The sequence below is a fragment of the Mobula birostris genome, chromosome 1, assembly GCF_030028105.1.
Source record: "Mobula birostris isolate sMobBir1 chromosome 1, sMobBir1.hap1, whole genome shotgun sequence".
Taxonomy (NCBI): domain Eukaryota; kingdom Metazoa; phylum Chordata; class Chondrichthyes; order Myliobatiformes; family Myliobatidae; genus Mobula; species Mobula birostris.
The window spans coordinates 251384041-251408716 of NC_092370.1; the positions used below are offsets into that span (position 1 = coordinate 251384041).

The 24676-nt window shown below is 40.4% G+C and overlaps 1 protein-coding gene and 1 pseudogene across 1 annotated transcript in view; both read right to left on the bottom strand.

Annotated features, from left to right (window-relative positions):
• LOC140194116 (protein unc-79 homolog) overlaps positions 1-24676 on the bottom strand; it is a 338541-nt gene that overhangs the window by 304488 nt on the left and 9377 nt on the right. The window contains exons 4-8 of the mRNA XM_072251578.1: positions 21152-21207; positions 14186-14315; positions 10754-10818; positions 8927-9015; positions 2085-2125 (exon numbers count right to left, since the gene is read on the bottom strand). Coding sequence (XP_072107679.1) covers positions 2085-2125; positions 8927-9015; positions 10754-10818; positions 14186-14315; positions 21152-21207 — 381 coding nt within the window. The remainder of the gene's footprint in view (positions 1-2084; positions 2126-8926; positions 9016-10753; positions 10819-14185; positions 14316-21151; positions 21208-24676) is intronic.
• LOC140200033 (sin3 histone deacetylase corepressor complex component SDS3-like) lies at positions 4461-5229 on the bottom strand (annotated as a pseudogene).

Sequence of the window (24676 nt, forward strand, 5' to 3'; positions counted from 1 at the left end):
TGGTCCAGAAGGACCGATACTAAATAAGTGAAATACAATGAGGGCTGAAAAATACGTACATTCTTTACCAGCAGGGGTTGTATTGTGAGGGAAATAACAGAGAACACACCACCCTGCCATTATCATATAGTGGGGCTTATAGTGTCATAGGATCTCAATGAATGTACATATTTTAACTCACCATCAATTGGAGAATGCTTAGGCATTCTACTTACTATAGACAGCATAGACAAAATACTAAAGGGGTTGTTACAGAACACTCAAAATAATTACATGAAAAGTTTTTATGAAAGAGGGGCATGGTAGCTTAGTGGCTAGCAGAACACTACAGCATCAGCAAAATAGGTTCAAATCCCATTGCTGTCTGTGAGGAGTTTTTACGCTCTCCCCATGACCACATGAGGTTTCCTCCAGGTGCTCCAGTTCTCTACCACTTTTCAAAATTTAATGGGTTTTAAGGTGTTATAAGGCATTGGTCAGACTGCACTTAGAGTATTGTGTGCAATTTTGTGCCCCTTATCTAAAAAAAGATGTGCTGGCATTGGAGAGGACACAGAGGAGGTTCACAAGAATGATCCCAGGAATAAAAGGGTTAACATATGAGGAACATCTGATGGCTCAAGGCCGGTACTCATTGGAGTTTAGAAGAGTGAGTTGGTAGGGGGAGGGGGGGTTCTCACAGAAACCTATTGAATATTTAAAGCTCTAGATAGAGTGGATGTGGGGAGGATGGGATGTTTCCTGTGGTGTGTGAGTCTGGGATCAGAGGACACAGCCTCAGTATACAGGGACGTCCATTTAGAGATGAGAAGAAATTTCCTTAGCCAGAGTGGTGAATCTGTGGAATTCTTTGCCACAGGTGGCTGTGGAGGCCAAGTCATTGGGTGTTTTTAAGGTGGAGGTTCATGGGTTCTTGATTAATCAGGGAGCAGGGTTTTGGGGAGAAGGCAGGAGAATGTGGTTGAGGGGGATAATATATCAGTCATGATGGAATGGCGGAGCAGACTCGATGGGCCAAATGACCAAATTTTGCTCCTAGGTCTTATGGATTAGTAGACTAATTGGTCATATATATGCAACTAGGTAGCACAGACCTGTGGACCAGAAGGGTTTGTTACCGTGCTGTATCTCTAAGTAACAAGAGAAAACATTAACATCTTCCTCACACCCTGTAGCCTTCCCCGGAATTGTTTACTCCCTACCATCCGTTCAACTTATTTCCTCTCAATCAAGGGTTCTCAATTTGGGGTCCACAGACCCCTCGGTTAATGGCAGAGGCCATGACATAAAAAAAGTTTGGAAACCCCTGCTCCAGAGGGAGCTCCTCCCTGCCTTAACTAATAAACTGCTCACTGACAAAAGATTAGTGAAGCCTAGCGCTTCCTTTTAAAAATAAACATTTCAGGATTACTGAAACATTCCTGTCTGTATATGGTTCCTTAGGGTTGTTGTAGCCAGGGGTGGTAATGGGGACAAGCTCCCACTACCTATTAAATGCTCCCAAAGGCGTGCACCTCAAATAGCCTCTGACAAGCAAGTCCAGCTCCTGGCCTTCAAGTGTGGCTTAGCTACTCAGCCTGGCAGATCCATTACTACTGACAGGAGGAGAGGCAAAGGCAGGTTACTAGCACCTTAAAACCAGTCACTTCATGCAGATGGGGCTCATTAACCGTGTTTGTCAGCTCATCTAGGAGAAGGAAAATTCTGATCTCAAACGCCACTACCTTGCGGCTATACCCACTATTTGGAAGGATTCAGGAGTAAACCCAGAGAGAAAAATCCGGAGCTGGAGTTCCTAAGGGTGTCCTACGTTGAGTTCAATGTTGACTGGCAATTTCTGCGATGCTGCTGGTACTAAACTGTATCAGTCTCTGCCATTCCTTTGGGTTCATCAAATGCATGGAGAGGGGAAGCTTGCTACATGCTTGTTCCCCATATCATACTGCCCTGGCTGGCATATGTAGACAGCTGGGACGCAATATCCAAGGTCAGCTCTGGCTGATCGAGGCCTTCAAAAAATTGCTTGAACAAAAATGATGTGAATAGACTGCACCTTACTAAAGTACTCCCAATTCAGAACTCACCTTGTGGAAGCAAGACATCAATTAACCATTCAGCTTGGACCCTGAGAAAGAACAACAGAGGTTCAAGTAAAAGCAACTAATTTTCAATATCCAAAAACAGAGAGGGTGGGTTGACAATCACAAGAGATTCTGCAGATATTGAAAATCCAGAGCAGCACGCACAAAACACTGCGGGAACTTAGAAGATCAGGCAGCATCTATGGAAATGAATAAACAGTCAATGTTTCAGGCCAAGACCCTTTCACAGTGTTGAAGCCATTCATCTCAATTGAAAAGTACATTTACTTGAGTACCTCACTGACAAAGGGTTGATTGATCAGAATTTCATTTTCTTTACAGCCAATAAATTATTTTTCCCCTAAGAGTAACTATGTGACTTTCTCACTGGTGTTTAGGGCAGCAATGAAGGTCCTCCATCTCTGTCTGTCCTTGATCGCACACAGGTATATAAGGATTTTTCATTGCTGTTTCCATGACAACTTTTTTGACCAATCACGGTTGTTTGCCCTGAGCAGAACCCCCAAACAAAGAGGACCATTCTTAGTCTGGCCTTTACCTTTGATCTGTTTGGCATGGGTGACCCGACCAAGAACCAAAGCATAAAGCCCCAATTCCAGCCAACAGAACTCAATGGGTCATTGAGGCATGCAAACCTCCAACCCCTACGGCAAGATTATGGTCCTCCCATAGGAACTATGTGGTAGTCTGAAACATTTCCATAAATGTTTCAAGAATTTCCACCCCTGAGGGAATGGGAAGATAGAGGATTGGGGAGCTTCTAAAAACTTGCAGAAGGAAACTAAGAAGGATATTCGGAAGGAAAAGATGAATTATGAGAGGAAGCTGGCGACTAATATTAAAGAAGATACTAAAAGCTTTTTTAGATATATAAAGGGTAAAAGAGAGTCGAGGGTAGATATAGGACCAATACTAAATGATGCTGGAGATATTGTAACGAAAGGTACAGAGATGGCAGTGGAACTGAATGCGTATTTTGCATCAGTCTTCACAGTGAAAGACGTCTGCAGTATACCGGACATTCAAGAGTGTCAGGGGAGTGAGGTTTGTGCAGTGAAAATTACGACTGAGAAGCTGCTCAGGAAGCTTAATGGTCTGAGGTTGGATAAATCTGCTGGACCTGATGGAATTTACCCTCGGGTTCTGAAGGAAGTAACTAAAGAGATTGCGGAGGCGTCAACGGTGATCTTTCACGAATCAATAGTGCTGTGTATGTGACCTTGTCGCCAATTTGTTGTGTATGGGGCCGGGTTACACAACAAAGCTATAAATAAAAACACTGGAGACGGGAGTTAAGTTAACAGGGTTCTTTACTGACTGAAACCGAACTCTGAACACAGTCCTACAGATCAATACGCACCTAATAGTGCATGCTCAGTACATGCATAATAGTGCATGCAATGTGTCCCTACAACATAAAGTAGTCCCATATTATATAGTAGCTGTACAGTACACTCCTCCCCTTTTATTTTAATAGTGTATCAACCGTTTTTTCTTACTGGGGCACTACGCTAAACAAGTATGTTTACCCTTAACATACAAATGACTACCAATTGTTTACTTAGTAACTTAACAATATCAAATTATAACGAAGTAACGTAATAATATCAAATTATAACAAGCCTTTTTTTTCCACTTTTGGTCTAAGACCCATTTATAATTCAAGTCTCTGGGGGGGACTCTGCCCACTGTGCCATATTTCTCTAGATGATGATTATGTACCAGCAGTAACAGAAGAAATAAGTGAAGCTGTAGCAAAATTAGTTATATTTCGCAAGAGGTGTGATGCATTTTCCGTAGCTTTGGTTTCCAAAAGAAGTGGTTGGTGATCTGCTGTCTCTGCTAGTTATTCAAAAGTCCGGGTAATCCAATGACTCACAGAAAGATCAGCACTTTACCAGTAATCGTTCATTTTGAAGAAGCAGTTGATCAAAATCCTGTTGCTCATTCCATTGTTCTTAAGCTGCTGTTAAAGTACAGTTTTGCTGATATTAAGGATTACCTGCAGTGCTATCTGTCTAAAGTTCAAAAACCAAATCTTGGTCAAGAAAATGAGACTGAACTCTATGCACTGTTTCCGAATTGTCTGGAGGATTCGATGTATGAAAACTCCCAGTTGTGCACAGTGCAAGAAGAGATTGCATACCTGGCTCAAGAGGGAGAATTCCTTCAGATGCACATTTAGCACAAGTGTGAAAATACAACAATAGAAACCTTACAGTTTGTTGCCAGAATTCACCTCTGTTTTGATGCTGATTCCCAACTTCTTTGTGAAAAACAAGACACATTGACTGAGGATTCAAAATATGTACGTGCAAAGGATTAAGTGAATGATTCTCAATGGAGGAAATGATTGGTTCAAAATTTACCCTGTGCGAAAGCTGTTCTGTTTGAATGGAATTGATTTTGTCCAAGAGCTTTTAAGGGATGACCAATTTTCATGGATCTTTCCCAAGGAAATTGTTCAGGAGAAGATGGAGATGCAGGTCTTTTCAGAGATTTAAGGTTATTGAGAGTTCGCAGGTCTTCCACTATCTGTTCATCTGTGAACAAGTAATTTAACTGCACAGGTGCAGGTTTTTGTCTTTTGTCTGTAATTGGAACGGGGTCATTAGGTCTCCTCCTTAGCTTCCTAGTCATTATTAACTTTACCTCCATAGAGTGTCCTGTGAGTTTCATTGTTAGCCTCTCATACGCAATCCTCTTTTTTCCCTTCTAACTCAATCTTTTTATCTTCAAATTCCTTCACTGCTGCTTTCTTCTCTTTAGTATAATTCCTTTCAAGTTATTCTGTCTCCAGTTGCAGAAAAAGCTCTGCATTTCGTATTCTTTCCTTGAATTGTTGACCTAGTTTCTTCATCCTTTTCTGATACTCCTGCAAAGTGCCTTCCTGTAACTGCTGTAGCTGTCTTTTGGGAGATGTCAATTTCTCCTGGTACATCTGCTCTTTTACTTCCAGGTAGTCTTCATCATCCTGCTTATTGGCAATATCTGTCTCCCTTGCATCCTCTGTATCTTCATCCGAGTCGCAGCCACGGATACTGCGTTCGTCCTCATCATCGACGCTGTCTAACTCCGCCTTGTGGTTGTAATAGTCGACAATGGGTGAGAGGAGAGCTGCGGACATCTTCCCCACCGAGCTGCCCTCCTTTGTTGACACATCTAGTGCCTTGATGGTGTGCCAATCCAATTGGATTTTCCTGATCCATTCACGTCCCAGTAATGGTGGTCCTCCCTTTTTCAGTACATAGAGGGTAAGTTGCTGTGTTTTACCTCCGTGGGTCACTGTCACTTTAATTTTGCCTTCGGGATGCACTTTCTGTCCTGTGTAAGTCTTTAGCAGTAGTTTAGTTCGTTTTAGCCTTCTTTCATTGTTGTATTTTCCTTTCTGGGGTTTCTTGTTTCTCTGTATTTTGTCCTTTTTCTGCTGTTTACTAGCTTTGCATACTCTGCCAGTGTGGCCCTGTTTGCCACAGTTTCCGCATTCTTTGTCTTTAAACCAAAAGTCCTCAGGGTCATGTGACACATTCCCACAAAGGTAACATTTCCTTCCTTTATTTCTGCTCAGTGACATTTTATTTGTAGCATATTCCAGAGATTTTTGTCGCATCTCTGAAGCACCCCGTGCTGCTGTTTCCATTGATATTGCAATGTTCAGCGTCTTCTCTAATGTAAGGTCTTTTTCACCCAGGAGCTTCTTCCGTGTGGCTTCACAGTGCATGCCACACACTAACCTGTCCCTCAATGCGTGCGATAGACCAGCTCCAAATTGACAATGTTCTGATAATTCGCTTAATTCAGCACAATACTCAGAAATGCTTTCGTTTTTGCTCTGATTCCGTTTGTGAAATTTAAATCTTTCAGCAATGACCAGTTGTTTGGGGTTTAAACGCTGTTGGAGAGTGTCTACTGTTTGCTTGAACGTTTTGTCAGCTGGCTTTTCAGGGGTTAACTCCGAAGCAGCCCATAAGTTTTTGCTCCCATAATACTGAGTAAGACGCTGGCTTTCTTTTCATCATTAACACCATTATCCTCACAATATAACTCCACTCTTTCAATGTAAATTGCCCAGTCTTCAGTGCCACTATCAAATCTGTAATGGTTCCAATCAACGCCATCTTTGTTATGTTAGTTTAGCCCCGTATTCCCCTTGTTTTCTTTTTGACACATGTGTCCTTCTTGCTAGCGCCACGAGCGCACTCCGTCTAGATGTGTGTGTCGCTTCTTTTTATCTCCCTTCTGGGGCAGGCAGACCCTCAGCCCCTGGGGTCAGCGCCGGCTGTGGTCTCGGCTGGACATGCTGCAGCTCCGACTGTTCTCTTGGTCTCCCAATGTTCCCGACCTGCGGCTGTGCTTCTGTTTCCTTTCGGACTCGCAGCCTCGCTCTGCCTTGGCTCATACCTTGCGCTCTTCTTCCGGGTGTCGTTATCAATTAAAACACGGCGTTCCAATATGATGTAGGTTCATTAACCTTGTCGTCAATTTGTTGTGTTTGTGGCCGGGTTACACAACAAACCTATAAATAAAAATGCTGGAGACAGGAGCTAAGTTAACAGGGTTCTTTACTGACTGAAACCAAACTCTGAACACACACGTACAGATCAATACATGCCTAATAGTACATGCAGTATTATACAGTAGCTATACAGTACAGATAGATTCAGGCATTGTACCGGATGACTGGAAAATTGCAAATGTTACTCCACTATTTAAGAAGGGTGGGAGGCAGCAAAAAGGAAACTATAGACCTGTTAGCCTGACATCAGTGGTTGGGAAGTTGTTGGAATCGATTGTTAGGGATGAGATTACGGTGTACCTGGAGACACATGACAACATCAGCCAAAGCCAACATGGTTTCCTGAAAGGAAGATCCTGCCTGACTAACCTACTGCAATTCTTTGAGGAAATTACAAGCAGGGTAGACAAAGGAGATGCAGTAGATGTGCTGTACTTGGATTTTCAAAAGGCCTTTGACAAGGTGTCACACATGAGGCTGCTTAACAAGTTAAGAGCCCATGGAATTACAGGGAAGTTACTAGCATGGGTGGGGCATTGGCTGATTGGCAGAAAACAGAGAGTGGGAATAAAAGGATCCTATTCTGGCTGGCTGCCCGTTACCAGTGGAGTTCCACAGGGGTCAGTGTTGGGACTGCTGCTTTTTACAATGTATGTCAATGATTTGGACAGCGGTATTAAGGGATTTGCGGCTAAATTTGACGATGATACAAAGATAGGTGGAGGAGCGGGTAGTGTTGAGGAAACAGAGAGCCTGCAGAGAGACTTAGACAGTTTTGGGGAATGGGCAAAGAAGTGGCAAATGAAATACAATGTTGGAAAGTGTATGGTCATGCACTTTGGTGGAAGAAGTAAACGGGCAGACTATTATTTAGATGGGGAGAGAATTCAAAATGCAGAGATGCAAAGGGACTTGGGAGCCCTCGTGCAAGATACCCTAAAGGTTAACCCGCAGATTGAGTCGGTTGTGAAGAAGGCGAATGTAACGTTGGCATTCATCTCTAGAGGTATAGAATATAAGAGCAGGGATGTGATGTTGAGGCTCTATAAGGCACTCATGAGACTACACTTGGCCTATTGTGTGTAGTTTTGGGCTCCTTATTTTAGAAAGGACATACTGACATTGGAAACGGTTCGGAGAAGGCTCACGAGAATGATTCCAGGAATGAAAGGGTTACCGTATGAGGAATGTCTGGCAGCTCTTGGGCTGTATTCCCTGAAGTTCAGGAGAATGAGGGGGCATCTCATAGAAACATTCTGAATGTTGAAAGGCCTGAACAGATTAGATATGGCAGAGTTATTTCCCATGGTAGGAGTTTCTAGGACAAGAGGGCACAACTTCAGGATTGAAGGACGTCCTTTTAGAACAGAGATGCGGAGAAATTACTTTAGTCAGAGGGTAGCATTTGTTGCCACGAGCGGCTGTGGAGGCCAAGTCATTGGGTATATTTAAGGCAGAGGTAAATAGGTTCTTGATTAGCCAGGGTATCATAGGGTATGGGGTGAAAGCAGGGGAGTGGGGATGACTGGATGAAGTGGATCAGCCCATGATTGAATGGTGGAGCAGACTCGATGGGCCAAATGGCCTATTTCTGCTTCTAAATCTTATAGTCTAAGACTTATCCAAATGACAGCTATATCTCTTTTCACAAACTGAAGTAATAAAGGTGTTCTGATAAAGGTGCTCGGCCCAAAACATCAACTGTTTATTCGTTTCCACAGATGCTGCCTGGCCTGCTGAGTCCCTCCTGCATTTTGTGTGTGCTGATATATCTCTTTTGCTGATTTGTATTTGTTATCTCGATTAATCTCGGGTCATCTCCACTTTATAAAATGATGAATGCCAGAATTGTTTTGTTACAAAGTACTGTGATGTCATGCAGCTCCAACACATTTCAAGTTCAAGTTTAATTGTCATTCACCCGTACACAAAACGTTTTCCAGGGGCCAAGGTGCAAAACTGCATCAACAGTCACTGTCAGCACATATGGTCACGACAGCAAATAACAGTCACAAATAAATATATAGCCCAGCTTCCTGAGTATCATAGCCTGTAGATTGATGGTGCATGTAATGTTGTCCTGGAGCCACGTTTCTGCAAGGACCACCACACAGCAGCCATCATCACGTGCTAGTACAGCTGCTGATGAATGCAAACCAACTCGTGTTCCAGCGAGCGAATTCTGGAAGGCAGCCCCAACCCAGCATGGACTCCAGCTCTCGCCCATACCGCCTCCGGTATCTCCTCCCCTGGATATTTTTAACCATTGTACTACATTATTATGTTGATATTTGCTTTATTAACTCACCCAGCAATCCTTTGGCTACACTCTTCGCACAAGTATAATGGGGGTGGTTTCTCACCTACTGCCACAGAAATGGATGGATCTATGCACATCTTCAAAAGAGAACAGATTTAAAATGTAGAAGGGTTCATTTAATCAGAATAAAGATTCAAAGGAACTGAAACAGTATGGTATAATTGCACCTCATAGCTTTGGCAAAGGGGGATTAAACTCCAAAGAGTTTTAAATCTTATTTTTATTCAGTATCAAAACTTGAAAGACACATTGAAGAATAGTAGCTTTTGCTTGTGACTCTCATGAAATTTTGCAGGTGTTTATTTTGATGCCCTCTACAATGACATAATTAGCACATACTGAAATAACTCACCAAGGATTCCTTAATCTACTATTATGAAAACTTTTAAATAATTTCAAATTTCTAACAGTATAATTTATAAAATGTTCTTATATTTATTCATCTGTTTGTTTGTTTTGCTATTTATTTATTTAGAGATACAGCACAGAACAGGCCCATCCAGTCCAACCCAGCAACCCACACTACACTAATCACGGCAACACACACAAAATGCTGGAGGCGCTTGGCAGACCAGGCAGCTTCTATGGGAAAAGTACATTCAAGGTTTCAGGCCGAGACACTTTGTCAGGTTTGGAGAAAATAAGATGAGGAGTCAGAGCTAGGTTTTCTCCAGTCCTGCTGAAGGGTCTCAGCCCGAAACATTGACTGTACTCTTTTCCATAGATGCTGTCTGGCTTGCTGAGTTCGTCCAGCATTTTGTGTGTGTTGCTTGGACTTCCAGCATCTGCAGATTTTCTCCTGTTTGTGATGAGACTAATCACAGGACAATTTACAATGACCAATTAACCTATGAACTGGTACATCTTTAGACGGAGCACCCAGAGGAAACCCTTGCAGTCACGGGGAGAACTTATAAATTCCTTACAGACAGCACCTGAAATGAATTCCGAACTCCAACTCCCTAAACTGAAATAGCATCGTGCTTACCGCTACGCCTTCGTGGTACACATGGTTAAATATGTATTTTAAAGATTTCATTAAATATCATTGTTACATAGAAGCATTTACAAAATACTATAGGAAACAGTATTGTTCATCCTCAAAATTATGAGTTCCCAACCTCTTTTACACCATTGACCCCTACCATTAACTGAGGGGTCGGTGGACCCCAGACTGGGAACCCCTGCTTGAAATGAATAGCAACTTTTAAGTTCCTGAACTTCCAGATCATTTTACTTTTCTTTTATTATATAGATATTTTTAATTGTATTTTTATCAATAAGTTCAGAGGTAAATAACACAATCTCAAACACTATATAAAAGTTTTTTCTTCTCACTTATATTAATCTTGTATTTATATTCCCTTGATATAAGTTTTTTTAACTTCTGCAGGTTGGGGTTGATGAATTAAGAGGTAGATTCTATAAACATGGGATGCCATCCATTCAAAGGGGCAACTAGAACAGAAATTTAAGATTCAGGAAAGGGCCAGTAATTGTTCTGGAAAATGGCTGCCATGGTACAGGTGGCAAAACAGAACCTCAAAGTGAATTAACAGTGGACCATCACTAACCCAGCTCTAAAAGGAGGAGGGCTGGGCATGGGGATAGCAACCCCATCCCGTAAAAGTCCAAAGCTACGGAAACGCCAACAGATGCTCCATCCCTGGGACAGGAGGGATCTTTGAAGATGGGCTACACCTGGGGCAAGTAGAAAGACTGGGCCAGGACAGAGGAATTTGGCAAGCTGCTATCGGCAGCCTTTGCCCAGTCGGAGTGAGGGGCTTAAGTAAGTGAATAAAGAATCTATAATACCTTCACAGCAGGCTTGTTGATTGCATTCTGACATTCAATATGTTGACAATGAATTGGATTCCAAGCTGAAGGAAAATTAAGACAAATAAAATGCCAGTTTACGCATCTCATCATTGTGATGTTTTCCTGAAAAGTGTTGAGACATTCTTAACAGATACTCAAAGTTCATTTTTGCAACTGATTATGAACATTTGTTTTACTTGGTTTTACATTGTAAATAATTGTTATAAATATTCTTGAACCTCTGTCATTGTAGAACACTTTCTAGTGTTCAGAGTAAAAGCAACATTGCTTTAAGACTATGTCAGTAAGCTGTCAGCATCAACAGCAGTTAACTACATTTTTAACTAAGTGTTTTCTTGTTCATTTTAATTCTGTCTTTAGCTTACTTTAAATATTTTAAATTACATAATAGATCAGATATACAACTAAATGAATAAAGAACTGCTGTTTAGCTCTCGATTATGAGTGTACAAACATCTCATTAAAAAGTGGAGAATCTCTCAATTTCTCTATAGTAGAAGATAATTAAGACTAGGGTATATGGGGTAATTACACTGGAAGTTTTTACTTTAGAGAGCTATGTAGAAAATTTGTGGAAAGCTATGTAATGATCTTTCAAGAATCACTAGATTCTGGAATGATTCCGGAAGACAGGAAAATCACAAATGTCACTCCACACTTCAAGAAGGGAGAGAAGCAGAAGAAAGGAAACTATAGGCCAGTCAGTCTGACCTCAGTGGTTAGGAAGATGTTGGAATTGATTATTGAGGATGAAGTGTGACGGGGTCCTGAATTACCCCTATGAACTGTGCTCGATTACCCCTATGAACTGTGCTTTTGAAAAGAGAGAGAGAGACAGATATTTAACACCGATATCTTGTTTTGAAAAGAGAGAGAGAGATGAAGACTAAATTTTGGACTGACACTTTAAGGCACTAGGAGTAACTTTTGGATTTCTGCTGATTTGGAGAAACCGAGCAGCTCGTAAGTCGCTGTGGTGACTGAGGGCGGCGTTATTTGATGGACAATCAATGTTATGATTCTTCGGCAGCGTGTTTATACTTCCAAGGACATTTGCCTGCTTGTATATTTCTTACTCAGAGAAAGGAAGGAGGAGTTATTTGAATAACAGTTGATACTCAGTACGGTGAGATAAATAGGAGGTCAGATGATATAGACCTCAGGCACACATTTTGGACACTGAATGAGCTTTGTTGTGCCCGCAGAAAAAGTGGGTTTTTGGAGGATCAATCAGGCAGATCGATCAGTCGCTCTTGCAGTGAAAAGAAAAGGCAGTGACCAGTGGGGAGTTGTCCATGTGTCCACCCTTGCCTGGGTTGATAGCTCCACCACAGAAAATCGGTCTCCTTTGTTGTGGTCACAGTCGGTGACTTTTAAAGGATTTCGAAGGACAACGAGAAGATCGACGGGGTCAGCTCACCTGAAGGCTCAAATCTCTCCCTCCCTCTCTCCATCACTACTTAACTCAATACCACAAACTGAACTGAACTTTACTCATCATCGTAAGACTGTATCTATTTACCCCTAGACTTGAAGAAGCTTGATTTTCATATATTTCCACACCTATTGATTTACCTACTTATATATAATTATTGCTAACCTGTTTGATTTATCTACATTTATATTACTGTATTGCGTAATTACTAATAAATATTATTATTTAATAGCAATACTGGACTCTAAAGTGTTTTCCATCTCTGCTGGTTCTTTATTCCCGTCACGAGGTAAGTGACAGAGGTCTCAGGGTACTTGTAGGTACATGACAAAACAGGCTGTAGTCAGCATGGTTCCCTCAAGGAAAAATCTTGCCTGACAATTCGGTCGGAATTCTTCAACGAAATAACAAGCAGGATAGACAAGGGAATCAGTTTATGTTGTGTACCTGGATTTTCAAAAGGCCTTTGACAAGCTGCCACACATGAGACTGCTTAACAAGCTATGAACCCATGGTATAACAGGAAAGATTCTAATATGGATAAAGCAGTGGCTAATTGGCAGGAGGTAAAGAGTCCAAATAAAGGGAGCCTTTTCTGACTGACTGCCGGTGACTAGTGGTGTTCCACAGGGTTCTGTGTCAGGGACGATTCTTTTTACATTTTCTGTCAATGATTTGGATGATGGAATTGATGGCTTTGTTGCAAAGTTTGCAGACAATATTGCAGATAGGTGGGGGGGCAGGTAGTTCTGAGGAAGTTGAGAGGCTACAGAGATTAGGAGAATGGGCAAAGAATTGGCAGATGGAATACAGTGTCAGGCAGTGTACGGTCATAGGCTTTGATAGAAGAAATGAAAGGGTTGACTATTTTCTAAATGGAGAGAAAATACAAATAACTGAGGTTCAAAGGGACTTGGGAGTACTTGTGCAGGATTCCCTGAAGGTTAATTTGTTGGTGAGGAAGGTAATTGCAAAATTAGCATTCATTTCAAGAGGACTAGCATATAAAAGCAAGGATAGAATGTTGAAACTTTATAAAGCACTGGTGAGGTCTCACTTGGGGTATTGTGAGCAGGTTTGGGCCCCTTATCTTTGAAAGGATGTGCTGAAACTGGAGAGGGTTCAAAGGAAGTTCATGAAAATGATTCCAGGATTGAATAGCTTGTCATATGATGAGCGTTTGATGGCTCTGAGCCTGTATTCGGTAGAATTCATTAGAATAAAGAGTGACCTCCTTGTAATTTAACGAATGGTGAAAGGCCTTGATAGAGTGAATGTGGAGAGGATGTTTCCAATGATGAGAGAGTATAAAAAACAGAGGGAACAGCCTCAGTATAGGGGGGTGTCCCTTTAGAATGGAGGTGAGGAGGAATTTCTTCAGCCAGTGAGTGGTGAATCTGTGGAATTTTTTGCCACAGGCAGCTGTGGAGGCCAAGTCGTTATATATATTTAATGTAGAGGTTGATAGATTCTTGATTGGTCAGGGCACGAAGGGATATGGGGAGAAATCAGGAGATTGGGGCTGAGAGAAAAATTGGATAGGCCATGATGAAATGACAGGTCAGACTCGATGGGCCAAATGGCCTGATTCTGCTCCTTTATCTTATAGTCTTATGGAAATGAGAGCTATGTGCAAGTGGCACAGAAGACATGACATTATTCCATCACTCAACTTCTATGGGAAGATGTGTGTTTCAATTCATTTGTTTTCATAAAATTTCAGATAATTCATTCTGCACTGGTGGCTATACTTAGTGATCACAGAAGCAAGAAGGGTGTTTTGGAACTGGCACAGTGGAGCAAAAAACACAAGACCTCTTTGTCACACTTTTCATTTGTCTGTTATAAGAAATATTAAGTAATAAGAAAGCAAAACCAAATTACATCATGTTTGAGTTGATAACTGTTTTCAAGAAATTCTTCAAAATATATCCTGTAGATATGTGTTTAAGCACACACTTAAACTCTCATACCTGTGTACTGAAGACCCCGGTATTCACATATAGCACCCGGCGGCTTTAAATTGGGCCAATAGTGGAAAAGCATTTGAACAGCTGGCGGCTTCACTTGAGATGGACCATATGCTATCACGTACAACAAGTCCTAAATAACAGAGAAACAAACACTTTATATTCTGTTACTAAGATGCATGTAATCAAGGATAAATTTATGTCACTATAAAGTCAATCCATATGTAATATAAATTCCAAACTTCAGTATCATTAATTTATCAGCCATCTTTTACTGCATTTTTCAGGAACCGAGTGCTTAATTATATCTATAATTATAGCCACGCTCTTCTCTCGCTGTTGCCATCGGGTAGAAGGTACATGAGCCTCAGGACTCGCACCATCAGGATTAAGACCAATTACTACCTCGCAACCATCACAACTGATGGTCTCTCTTTAATCTTTATCTTGTTACTTCATGCTCTTTCATTTCATGTTGTTTCACACTTGTTATTTAATGCTATTTATTTATTTATATTTGCACTTGCACCCATTTGTTATTCATTGATCCTGTTTACTGTTACTATTCTATAGATCGGTTAAGTATGCCCACAGGAAAAAGGATCTCATGGTTGTATGTGGTGACGTGGAGATCTTACTATGAGCACTGAACTTTGGTTTGACTGAGGCTACTTTTGAATGTTGGTAGAGATACAGGTCTATTGCTATGACAAGCAAGTGGAACAGGAAAGCATACTAAGCAGTAATCTGTAAAGCTACTCAGAAGTGAATCAGTAATGGCTTTTATGCTAAAGGGGTTGCTAACAGAGGAAGTGCATGGCTCGTGAGAGACAGCAGAGATGTTGGCAGGTGTGAGGCAGGAAGGAACTCATGCTACCCATGGTCTCCATTAGCCTTGGATCAATTTATTAGTTATGAGATATTAAACCCGATTCTGATTCCGATATGTCCATTCTTAAAACTTGAATCATTAATGTTCAGTACATTAATTTTATGATAAAAGTTTAAGGCAACTTACTTGCACTCACAATCACATCCACACTCAAAACTTAATAACATTCTGTGCAGTGGTCACAAGAGTATTTTTATACTGAATATTTATGAATGGAATTCACTGATTTGCAAGGGCACTCTCTATTGGTCTTTAAAGAGGATGGTTTAATGAGACTCATAAAAGAAACATTATTAGAACAGCTTCATATTTGATAGTGATTTGATTTGATTTAAATGGTGGTTTTTCAATCTATAGAGACATTCACTTCAAATAAAAACTACATGCAAGCTTAAAAATTGCTGCCTAAAAATAAGAAGCCTTCCAAATCTAACATATTTGAAAGGTGAAAACAATACTGAATAAGTCTGACCAAGTTGCACACAGTTTGATCAGCAGTAATTAGTGATGCACCTGAGGTAATTGTCTGCTGATATTAATTTAACTCCCTCACAATAACAGGCTATTTTACATGTGACAATATTCAGCATGCAATTAAATATTACTTGGCTCTTTAAGTTATTATAGCCTGGGGGTGGAGAGGCGGTGGGGGGAGGGGGGTGATAATGGGGACAAGCTCCCACTACCTATTAAATGCTCCCAGTAGCGTACATCTCAAATAACCTCTGACAACCAAGTCCAGCTCCTGACAGGAGTTCCTACTGACAGGAGAAGAGGCAAAGGCAAGTTACCAGCGCCTTTAAACCAGTAGCTTCGGGCAGATGGGGCTTGTCAGCTGTGTTTGGCAGCCTATCTCGGAGAAGGAAAACTCTGACCTCAAACCTCCGCTGCCTTGTGGCTACACCCACTCATGGGGAAGGATTCGGGAGTAAACCCCGAGGGAAAAGTCCAGAGCTGGAGTCCCTAAGTCAGCCCTACATCAAGTTCAATGCTGACTGACAGCTGCAACACTGCTGGTACCAAAGTGTATCGGTCTCCGCTGTTCTTTTGGGTTCGTCAGATGCGTGGAGAGGGGAAGCTTGCTGCATGGCCAACTGCTTGCTTGCCATATCGTACTGCCCAGGCTTGCGTATCCAGACAGCTAGGATGCAATACCTATGGTCAACTCTGATTGATGGAAACTCTCAATGTAATACAATACACAAAAGAAGGAAAAAGAATGGTATTTGTGAACAATTTTATTTCAAAGAACAATTTAATGACATGGCCCGCTATTATTTTATTTAAATCTTCCTTGCAAGAAGTATTTTTAATTTACATTTTTGTAAAATTAACGGTGAAGCCTCGAAGCTAACATCGACACAGTACTAAGTGCCTGCAGGCTTCATAGAGTCATCCTGTCAGCAGGATCAGATGGCTGAGTTTTTTTTAAAAACTGCAATACCCAAGAGATAGCTCAAACAAACACAGAGCATTAAAATGCCTGCAGCCCTGATGGAACAGCTGTGCCTGCAGAATCAGATGACTGAGTTTTTAAAGTCAGGGGTTTTCATTAATTCAAATACATCATTAGAGCTGTTCATAGAATCTTAGCTACATTGTAAAATTAATGCTGGGTCACTGCCGATGCAGAAAAAATTACAGGAAATTTTAATGCCTGTGCTCCAAATTATAAAAGAGAATTGTAAAATTACAAATCAAAATTATTTCATGCCTGACCATGAAGCAATAATAGGGAACCTGAGATTGGCAACAGGTCTCATGCTGTAAGGGATAGGAGCATTTAAGTGAAGCTTCTCCAAATGAAACACAATAATTGAAGAAATTCCATTGCAAACGCTGAAGAGCAAGTTCGGTAAATGAAGGAAAGAAAAAGCAAACAAGATGAGAGTCAGTTGGCTGTGAGGTGGACGTGCTGATTCTAAGCCGGTACTGCCGACTGAAGCATTGTGGGAGAGAACAGGACATCGGAAACCGTAGATCAGCTGTCAGAGGCTGTGTACTCAGCGTATTTCTCACTCTCTCTATTGGTGGTGGGGACAAAACAAAATTCTGGAACTGTTAGACTGTTAACTGTTAATCAACAAAATTCTGGAACTGTTAATCTGTTAACTGTTAATCAACAAAATTCTGGAACTGTTAATCTGTTAACTGTTAATCAACAAAATTCTGGAACTGTTAATCTTATGAAAATAAGCTTTAAATAGGCATAATCTAAATGATATAGAAGTCAAACCACTTAAATTTTTGCTGAAATAACAAATCAAGAAGATGAATCTCAAGACTGCATGTGGTATACATGCCTGGATAATATGTCTGATCAATTGTTCAAAAACAAAATACAATATTTTATATTTTAATGGTGCTGGTGCAGAATACCAACACTTACTTCCTCCTTGCTTCGTTACAGCAGCATTCTATACAATCAACTGAGTGACCAGTGAGTATAAAAGCCAAACTTTTGTTTTGGCATCCATTTTGGAATCAACTTTGAAAGGAAAATGGGTACCTAGCCAGAAGCAGATTTCAACTGCAATTTACTATAAATATTAAATTTTCCTGACATGAAATTCTGTCTGATCTAAATAAATTATAAATTAAAACAATAAAACCGTTCTCAATTCTTCTATGGAATAAGTCAAACATCAGGATCATCACCTATTCTGCAGGGCTATCATATGTTAACTGTCTATCCAAGCGGTCATGAGTTGTAACAGTTTGAAAGTCCTCTCATGGTGCTGTGAGGTGAAGGAATTCTAAGATTTTTGTTCAGTAACTTTGATGAAGCAGCAACATAGTTCCAAGTCAAGTTGGCTTGGAATTTACTCATGTTTAATTTGCCCAATTTTAAATGCTGTTCAAATCTTTGATATATGTAAGCACAACATGATTTATCAACAGAGAACTGCACAGAACAGCATGCGTTCAACAGTGAGCATCTCCATTACATAGGAAGAAAGGTCAGCGATGTTAACTGGATCTAGCCCAATGCAAACGAATTTCCTCAATGCGATATTCTTATCTCATAATGAATAACCTACAACCATAACACTAATGTCAATGATATTTAAGTGAATGTCATTTGGGTACAAATATTGGTCAAGTCACAAGTGATAATTATTGACTCTTTTCCAAGTTCAGTGGATTCCATTTAATTGGGATACATCAAGACCAGTACATGTTGGACCAATTAACTGGATGTCGCAATTCGCAGAAGTTTTATGGAAATAAGGTTCAAAATTCAAAGTAGGTTTTTATCAATGTACTGTACATATGTTACCACATACAACCAGAGATACATTTTCTTGTGGACATGCTCAATAAATCCATAGAATAATAACAACAGAATCAATGAAAGACTCCCCCCAACAGATAGACAAACAACCGATGTGCAAAAGACAACACAAAAGAATTATAGTAAATAAATAAGCAATTAATATCAGGAACATCAGATGAAGAGTCCTTGAAAGTGAGTCCATTAGTTGTGGGAACATTTCAATGATGGGGCAAGTAAAGTTGAGTAAGAGTATCCCCTTTGGTTAAAGAGCCTAATGGTTGAGGGGTAATAACTGTTCCTGAACCTGGTGGTGTGAGTCCTGAGGCTCCTGTATCTCCTTCCTGATGACAGCAGTGAGAAGGGAGCATGCCCTAGGAAGTGGGTGTTCCTAATGATGGACGCTGACTTCCTGTGATAGCGTTTCATGTGGATGTGCTCAGCAGTGGAGAGGACTTTACCCATGATGGACTAAGCCACATGCACAACTTTTTGTATGATTTTCCATTTAATTGCAATGGTGTTTCCATACCAGTCTGTGATGCAGACAGTCAATATACTCTCCACTACACATCTATAGAAGTTTGTCAAGGTTTTAGATATCACATCAAATTTTCACAAACTCCTAATGAAGTAGAGGCATTGCCATGACTTCTTTGTAAATCCATCTATGTGCTGGGCTGCGGACAGGCCCCCTGAAATAATAGCACAGAGCAACTTGAAGTTGCTGACCCTCTCCACCTCTGATCCACCAATGACGACTGGCTCTGGTTTCCTGCTTCAGCTCCTTGGTGTAGCTGACACTGAGTAAGAAGTTGTTGTTATCGCACCAGTCAGCTAGATTTTCAATCTCCCTTTGATATGGCCCACAACAGTGGTGTCATCAGCAAACTTGAATATGGCATTAGAGCTGTGCTTAGCCACACAGTCACAAGGGCAAAACAAGTAAAGCAGGAGACTAAGCACACAGCCTTGTGGTGTACCTGTGCTGGGGAGGAACGTGGAGATGTTATTGCCAATCCAAACTGACTAAGGTCTGCATATGAGGAAATTGAAGATCCGATTGCACAAGGAGGTATTGACGCCATGGTCTTGGAGCTTATTGATTACTTTTGAGGGGATGATGGTATTAAATGCTGAGCTGTAGTTGATATAGAGCATCCTGACCTTTACTGTCCAGATGTTCCAGGGTTGAGTAAAGATCCAATGAAATGGCATCTGCTGTGGACCTGTTGCTCCAGTATTCACATTAGAATGAATCTAAGTCACTTCTCAGGCATGTTTCATCACCAACCTCTCAAAAACTTCATCACTGTGGATGCAGGTGCTACTAGACGATAGTCATTAAGGCAGCTTGCCACGTTCTTCTTGGGTACCGGTATAATTAAAGCCTGTTTCAAGAAGGTGAATACAACACACTGCCAAGGTGAGAGATCGAAGATCTCAGTGAACACTCCACCCAGTTGATCAGCACAGGTATTTAGTACCTGGCTCAGTACACTCCACCCAGTTGATCAGCACAGGTATTTAGTACTTGGCTCAGTACCCCATCTGAGCCAAATACTTTACATGGGTTCACCTTCCTGAAGGCTGCTTGCATGATGGCCTCAGAGACACAAATCACAGGATTATTGGAGGCTGTAGGAGGCCATGATGGTTCCTTCGTGTTTTGATGGTCAAAGTGAGCACAGAAGGCATTGAGCTCAGCTGGAAATGAAGCCCTGCTGGCACCTAACTTTATAAAATGTAACTTTATAAGAGGTGATGGTATTCAAATAGTTAAAAAGGTATAAAAAAAGACAAACTAAATGAAATACAGAACAAATTAGAAAATGACCAATACTATAAAACTGTGCATTTGTTACTAATTATTATCAACTATTAATTCACCCAGAGTACACTGCCATGTTCTTTTGATTGAGTGTAAACGAACAACATTTTAAAGTCATAATAAAAAACAAAATGTTCAAAATCATTGCTTTTTGAATCTACTTCCATCGGCCTAAATGGATAACATAACACAAGCACATATAAATGATGCTATTTAAAAACTATTCACTCTTAGCACAGTGTAGTGCCAAATGGCCACACAAGTGCATGCAGCTGATACCAGTTAGAAACTGTTTGGTAACAGTCTCCTGCCTCGTGAATTAATCGAGAAAATAGCCGAGTTGGCCCAAATAAGTGGCTGCCCCAATTAATCAATGGCCCAGTTAACTGCAATTCACTATATTTGCTTGATGAATGAGCCTGTTTAACATTGAATCTGTAAGGTGGCACCCTGAAAGCAGCACAGCACTCACTCAATAATACAATCTCAACCTTTTGTACTCAATTTTCTGGACAGGAACTTGCATTCTCTCAACTTCACTCACTCCAACACTAAACTGTTCCCACAAGCTATGGACTCACTTTCAAGGACCCTTCATCTCATGTTCTCGATATTTATTGCTTATTTATTTTTTTATTATTTTGGTTATTTTGTATTTGCACAGTTTGATGTCCTTTGCACGTTGGTTGTTTCTCCATCCTGTTGGTGCGGTCTTTCAATGATTCCATTATGTTTCTTGGATTTACTGTGAACGCCTGCAAGAAAGTGAATCTCAAGGTCGTATATGTTGACATATACAGTTTGTACTTTGATAAGAAATTTATTTTGAACATTCCTGAAAGTCAGCAGCTTCCATTATATTACACCAAGTACATTTTGTCTCTAGTTCCCACTTACTTTGTTCAACATTTGTCACACACATTTACAGTCATTAACTGATGTTGATATTCTGCTTCTTGTAACATTACTTACTTTCCACACTTCTTGTTTGTATTTCATAAGACTTTCCAATAACTGACAATGGTACACTATGAAAGATATTTAAAATAATCACATTATTAAAAACAAAATTCATCATTCAGTGACAATTTCATTTAACTGAACCATTAATTTATTCATAACAAATCTTGATCTGTGTATATTTTAAATCATGAAAGTTATTCTAGATTCAAAAGGAAAAAAGTCCATTCTAACAAACAATTCGGTTTCATCTACAAAACATTCTTTGCTGCCAATTCCCTTTTTATTAACCCATTTGGTGATTCATTCCATTTCATTACATAAATGTTTTCAAAATACGTGTATATTCCAAATACATACACATTTAAAATACATACACGTGTGCTTGCTGGAAAATAATTTATGGATTGCTCAACATAAATTTGTTTTTGATAGATTGCAGAATCACAAGATGGAATATGTTGAAAAACAATTAAAATTAGATCTCCAACTTGTTTCCATCTGAGTAATATAAAGTATTTAATTTATTTTATTTAGACATAAAGCACAGAACAGGCCCTTCCAGCCCAACGACCCGCACCTTCCAGCAATTTAACACTAGCCCAATCACAGGACAATTTACAACAACCCGCGCCATCCAGCAATTTAACACTAGCCTAATCACAGGACAATTTACAATGACCCGCACCTTCCAGCAATTTAACACTAGCCTAATCACAGGGCAATTTACAATGACCCGCGCCATCCAGCAATTTAACACTAGCCCAATCACAGGACAATTTACAACGACCCGCGCCATCCAGCAATTTAACACTAGCCCAATCACAGGACAATTTACAATGACCCGCACCTTCCAGCAATTTAACACTAGCCTAATCACAGGGCAATTTACAATGACCCGCGCCATCCAGCAATTTAACACTAGCCCAATCACAGGACAATTTACGACCCGCACCATCCAGCAATTTAACACTAGCCCAATCACAGGACAATTTACAATGACCTGCACCTTCCAGCAATTTAACACTAGCCCAATCACAGGACAATTTACAATGACCAGTTGGTATGTCTTTGGACTGTGGGAAGAAACCCACACAATCAAGGTGAGAATGTACAAACTCCTTACAGACAGCAGCAGGATATAAACTTTGAACTCCAATGCCCCAAGCTGTAATAGTGTCACACTAACGTATATAAAAGATAGGTTTAATGAAAGAAGCAAATTAGATCCAAAAATTGCAGTAAACAAGTGGTAATAGTTCGGACTTGCATATACACTTGTAGCAAATCGAAGTGACCTTGGAGTGTATGCTCATAGACCCTGAGAAATTGGAGAACAAGTCACTAAGGTGCTTTAAGAGGCATATTTCCCTGCTTTAAACAAAATATATGAATAAAAAAATTATGTTTGCTCAGCATCTAACATCAGTCAGACGAGTAAAGCAAGAGTCCAATATCACATTACCAAAAAGATTGAACTGCATTCTGATGGTGCAGAGAAGATTCTATTTTATTTTATTTTTATTTACAAATATAGTTTGGAACAAACCCTTCCAGTCCTTTGAGCTACCCTGCCCAGCAACCCACCTATTTAACCTTAGCCTAATCACAGGACAATTTACAATGCCGACCTGACCTACAAACCGGTATGTATTTGGACTGTGGGAGGAAACAGGAGGACCTACCTGGAGGAACTCACTCATACACAGGAAGAACATACAAACTTTCTCTTCAGCACAGAGGGTATTGCTTTAACTTATAGATTAGAAAGGAGAAAAGGAGAAAGTTTTTCACCCAGTGAGTCTGGAATTCACCCTCAGAAAGGAAACAGAAGCTAAAAATTCTCATTGCACTTCAAAAGTATATGGATGTACAGTTGATCAACAGAGCTACCGATCTAATGTTGGAATGTGGAATTAAACTGGATATCTCTTGCTTACTTCCCATTCAGCATAGTTCTAATCACCTCATATATCACAATTTTCTACTATTTCAATGAAGTATTCTATTAAAATAAAAGCTTGTATGGCTGTTCTCTCCAATATTAAGATATTGTTCCAAAAAGATGTACAAGATCGAAACTTTAAAAAACCAAAATAAATTCAAGAGAACTACTCCAGTCCATCGCAATCTTTGCAGAGCATAGAACATAGAAATCTACAGCACATCACAGGCCCTTCAGCCCACAATGTTGTGCCGACCATGTAACCTACTCTAGAAGCTGCTTAGAATTTCCATACCGCATACCCCTCTATTTTTCTAAGTTCCATGTACCTATCTAAGAGTCTCTTCAAAGACCCTATTGTATCTGCCTCTACCACCTTCACTGGCAGTGCATTCCACTCACCCACCCACCACTCTGTGTGAAAAATTTACCCCTGACATCCCCCTTGCAGCTACTTCCAAGCACCTAAAAACAATGTTCCTCATATTAGTCATTTCATCCTCTGACTATCCAATGATCAATCCCATCACTTATACACTTCTCTCAGGTCTTCATCTTCTGTCGCTCCAAAGAGAAAAGATCAAGTTCACTCAACCTGTTCTCCTAAGGCATGCCCTCCAATCTAGGCAACATCCTTGTAAATCTCCTCTCCACTCTCTCTATAGTATCCACATCCTTCCTGTAGTGGGGTGACCAGAACTGAACACAGAACTCCAAGTGGGGTCGAATTAAGGTCTTATAGCTGTAACATTACCTCACAGCTCTTCAGAGAAAATGTATCAAGTTTTGTTTTTTTTAAGTATTTATCTACAGCTGCAACAGAAAGCAATTTCTCACCTCAAGTCTGATACTAAAGAAAAATTAGAAAAAGTTTATTGTGCATTCTTGGGATTTTAAAAGGCTTTTGTTTTAAAGGGTATCTCCATCAGATAAAATTACAAGAAAAATATCGAATTATCTTTTACTTTTGTGGTGAAATTCAGTCTTTGCTGGTGTCTTCTGTGGCCCAGTTGACTTCATGTGAAGAAATTACCGAATACAATACTAAATTAAATTTTTGGTAGAAATTGCACAGGTGTGTTCAGTCATGAAACACGCTACAAGGAGAGCCAGGCATGAGAAGGGCAATATTAAACAGAGTCATCTTTTCAGAAATTAATGAGTATTTAAAGTTCTTTAACCCCATGAAATGGAACTAGGCCATTCAGCCCATTGAGTCTTCTCCTCCATTCCATCATCTGATTTATTGTTCCATTCAACCTCATTCTCCTGCCTTCTCCACACAACCTTTGATGCTCTGACTAATCACAAACCCATCAACCTCTGCTTCAAATATACCCAATGTCCTGGCTTTCACAGCTGCCCCTGGCAATGAATTCCACAGATTCACCGCCCTCCGGCCAAAGGAATTCCTCATTTCCGTTCTAAATGGACAGCCCTCTATTCTTGGATGCTGTCCAAGTTGCATGCCATCTTGGACAATGTCTCCCATCCACTACATAATGTACTGGGAGGGCACAGGAGTACATTCAGCCAGAGACTCATTCCACTGAGATGCAACACAGGGGGTCTTAGGAAGTCATTCCTGCCTG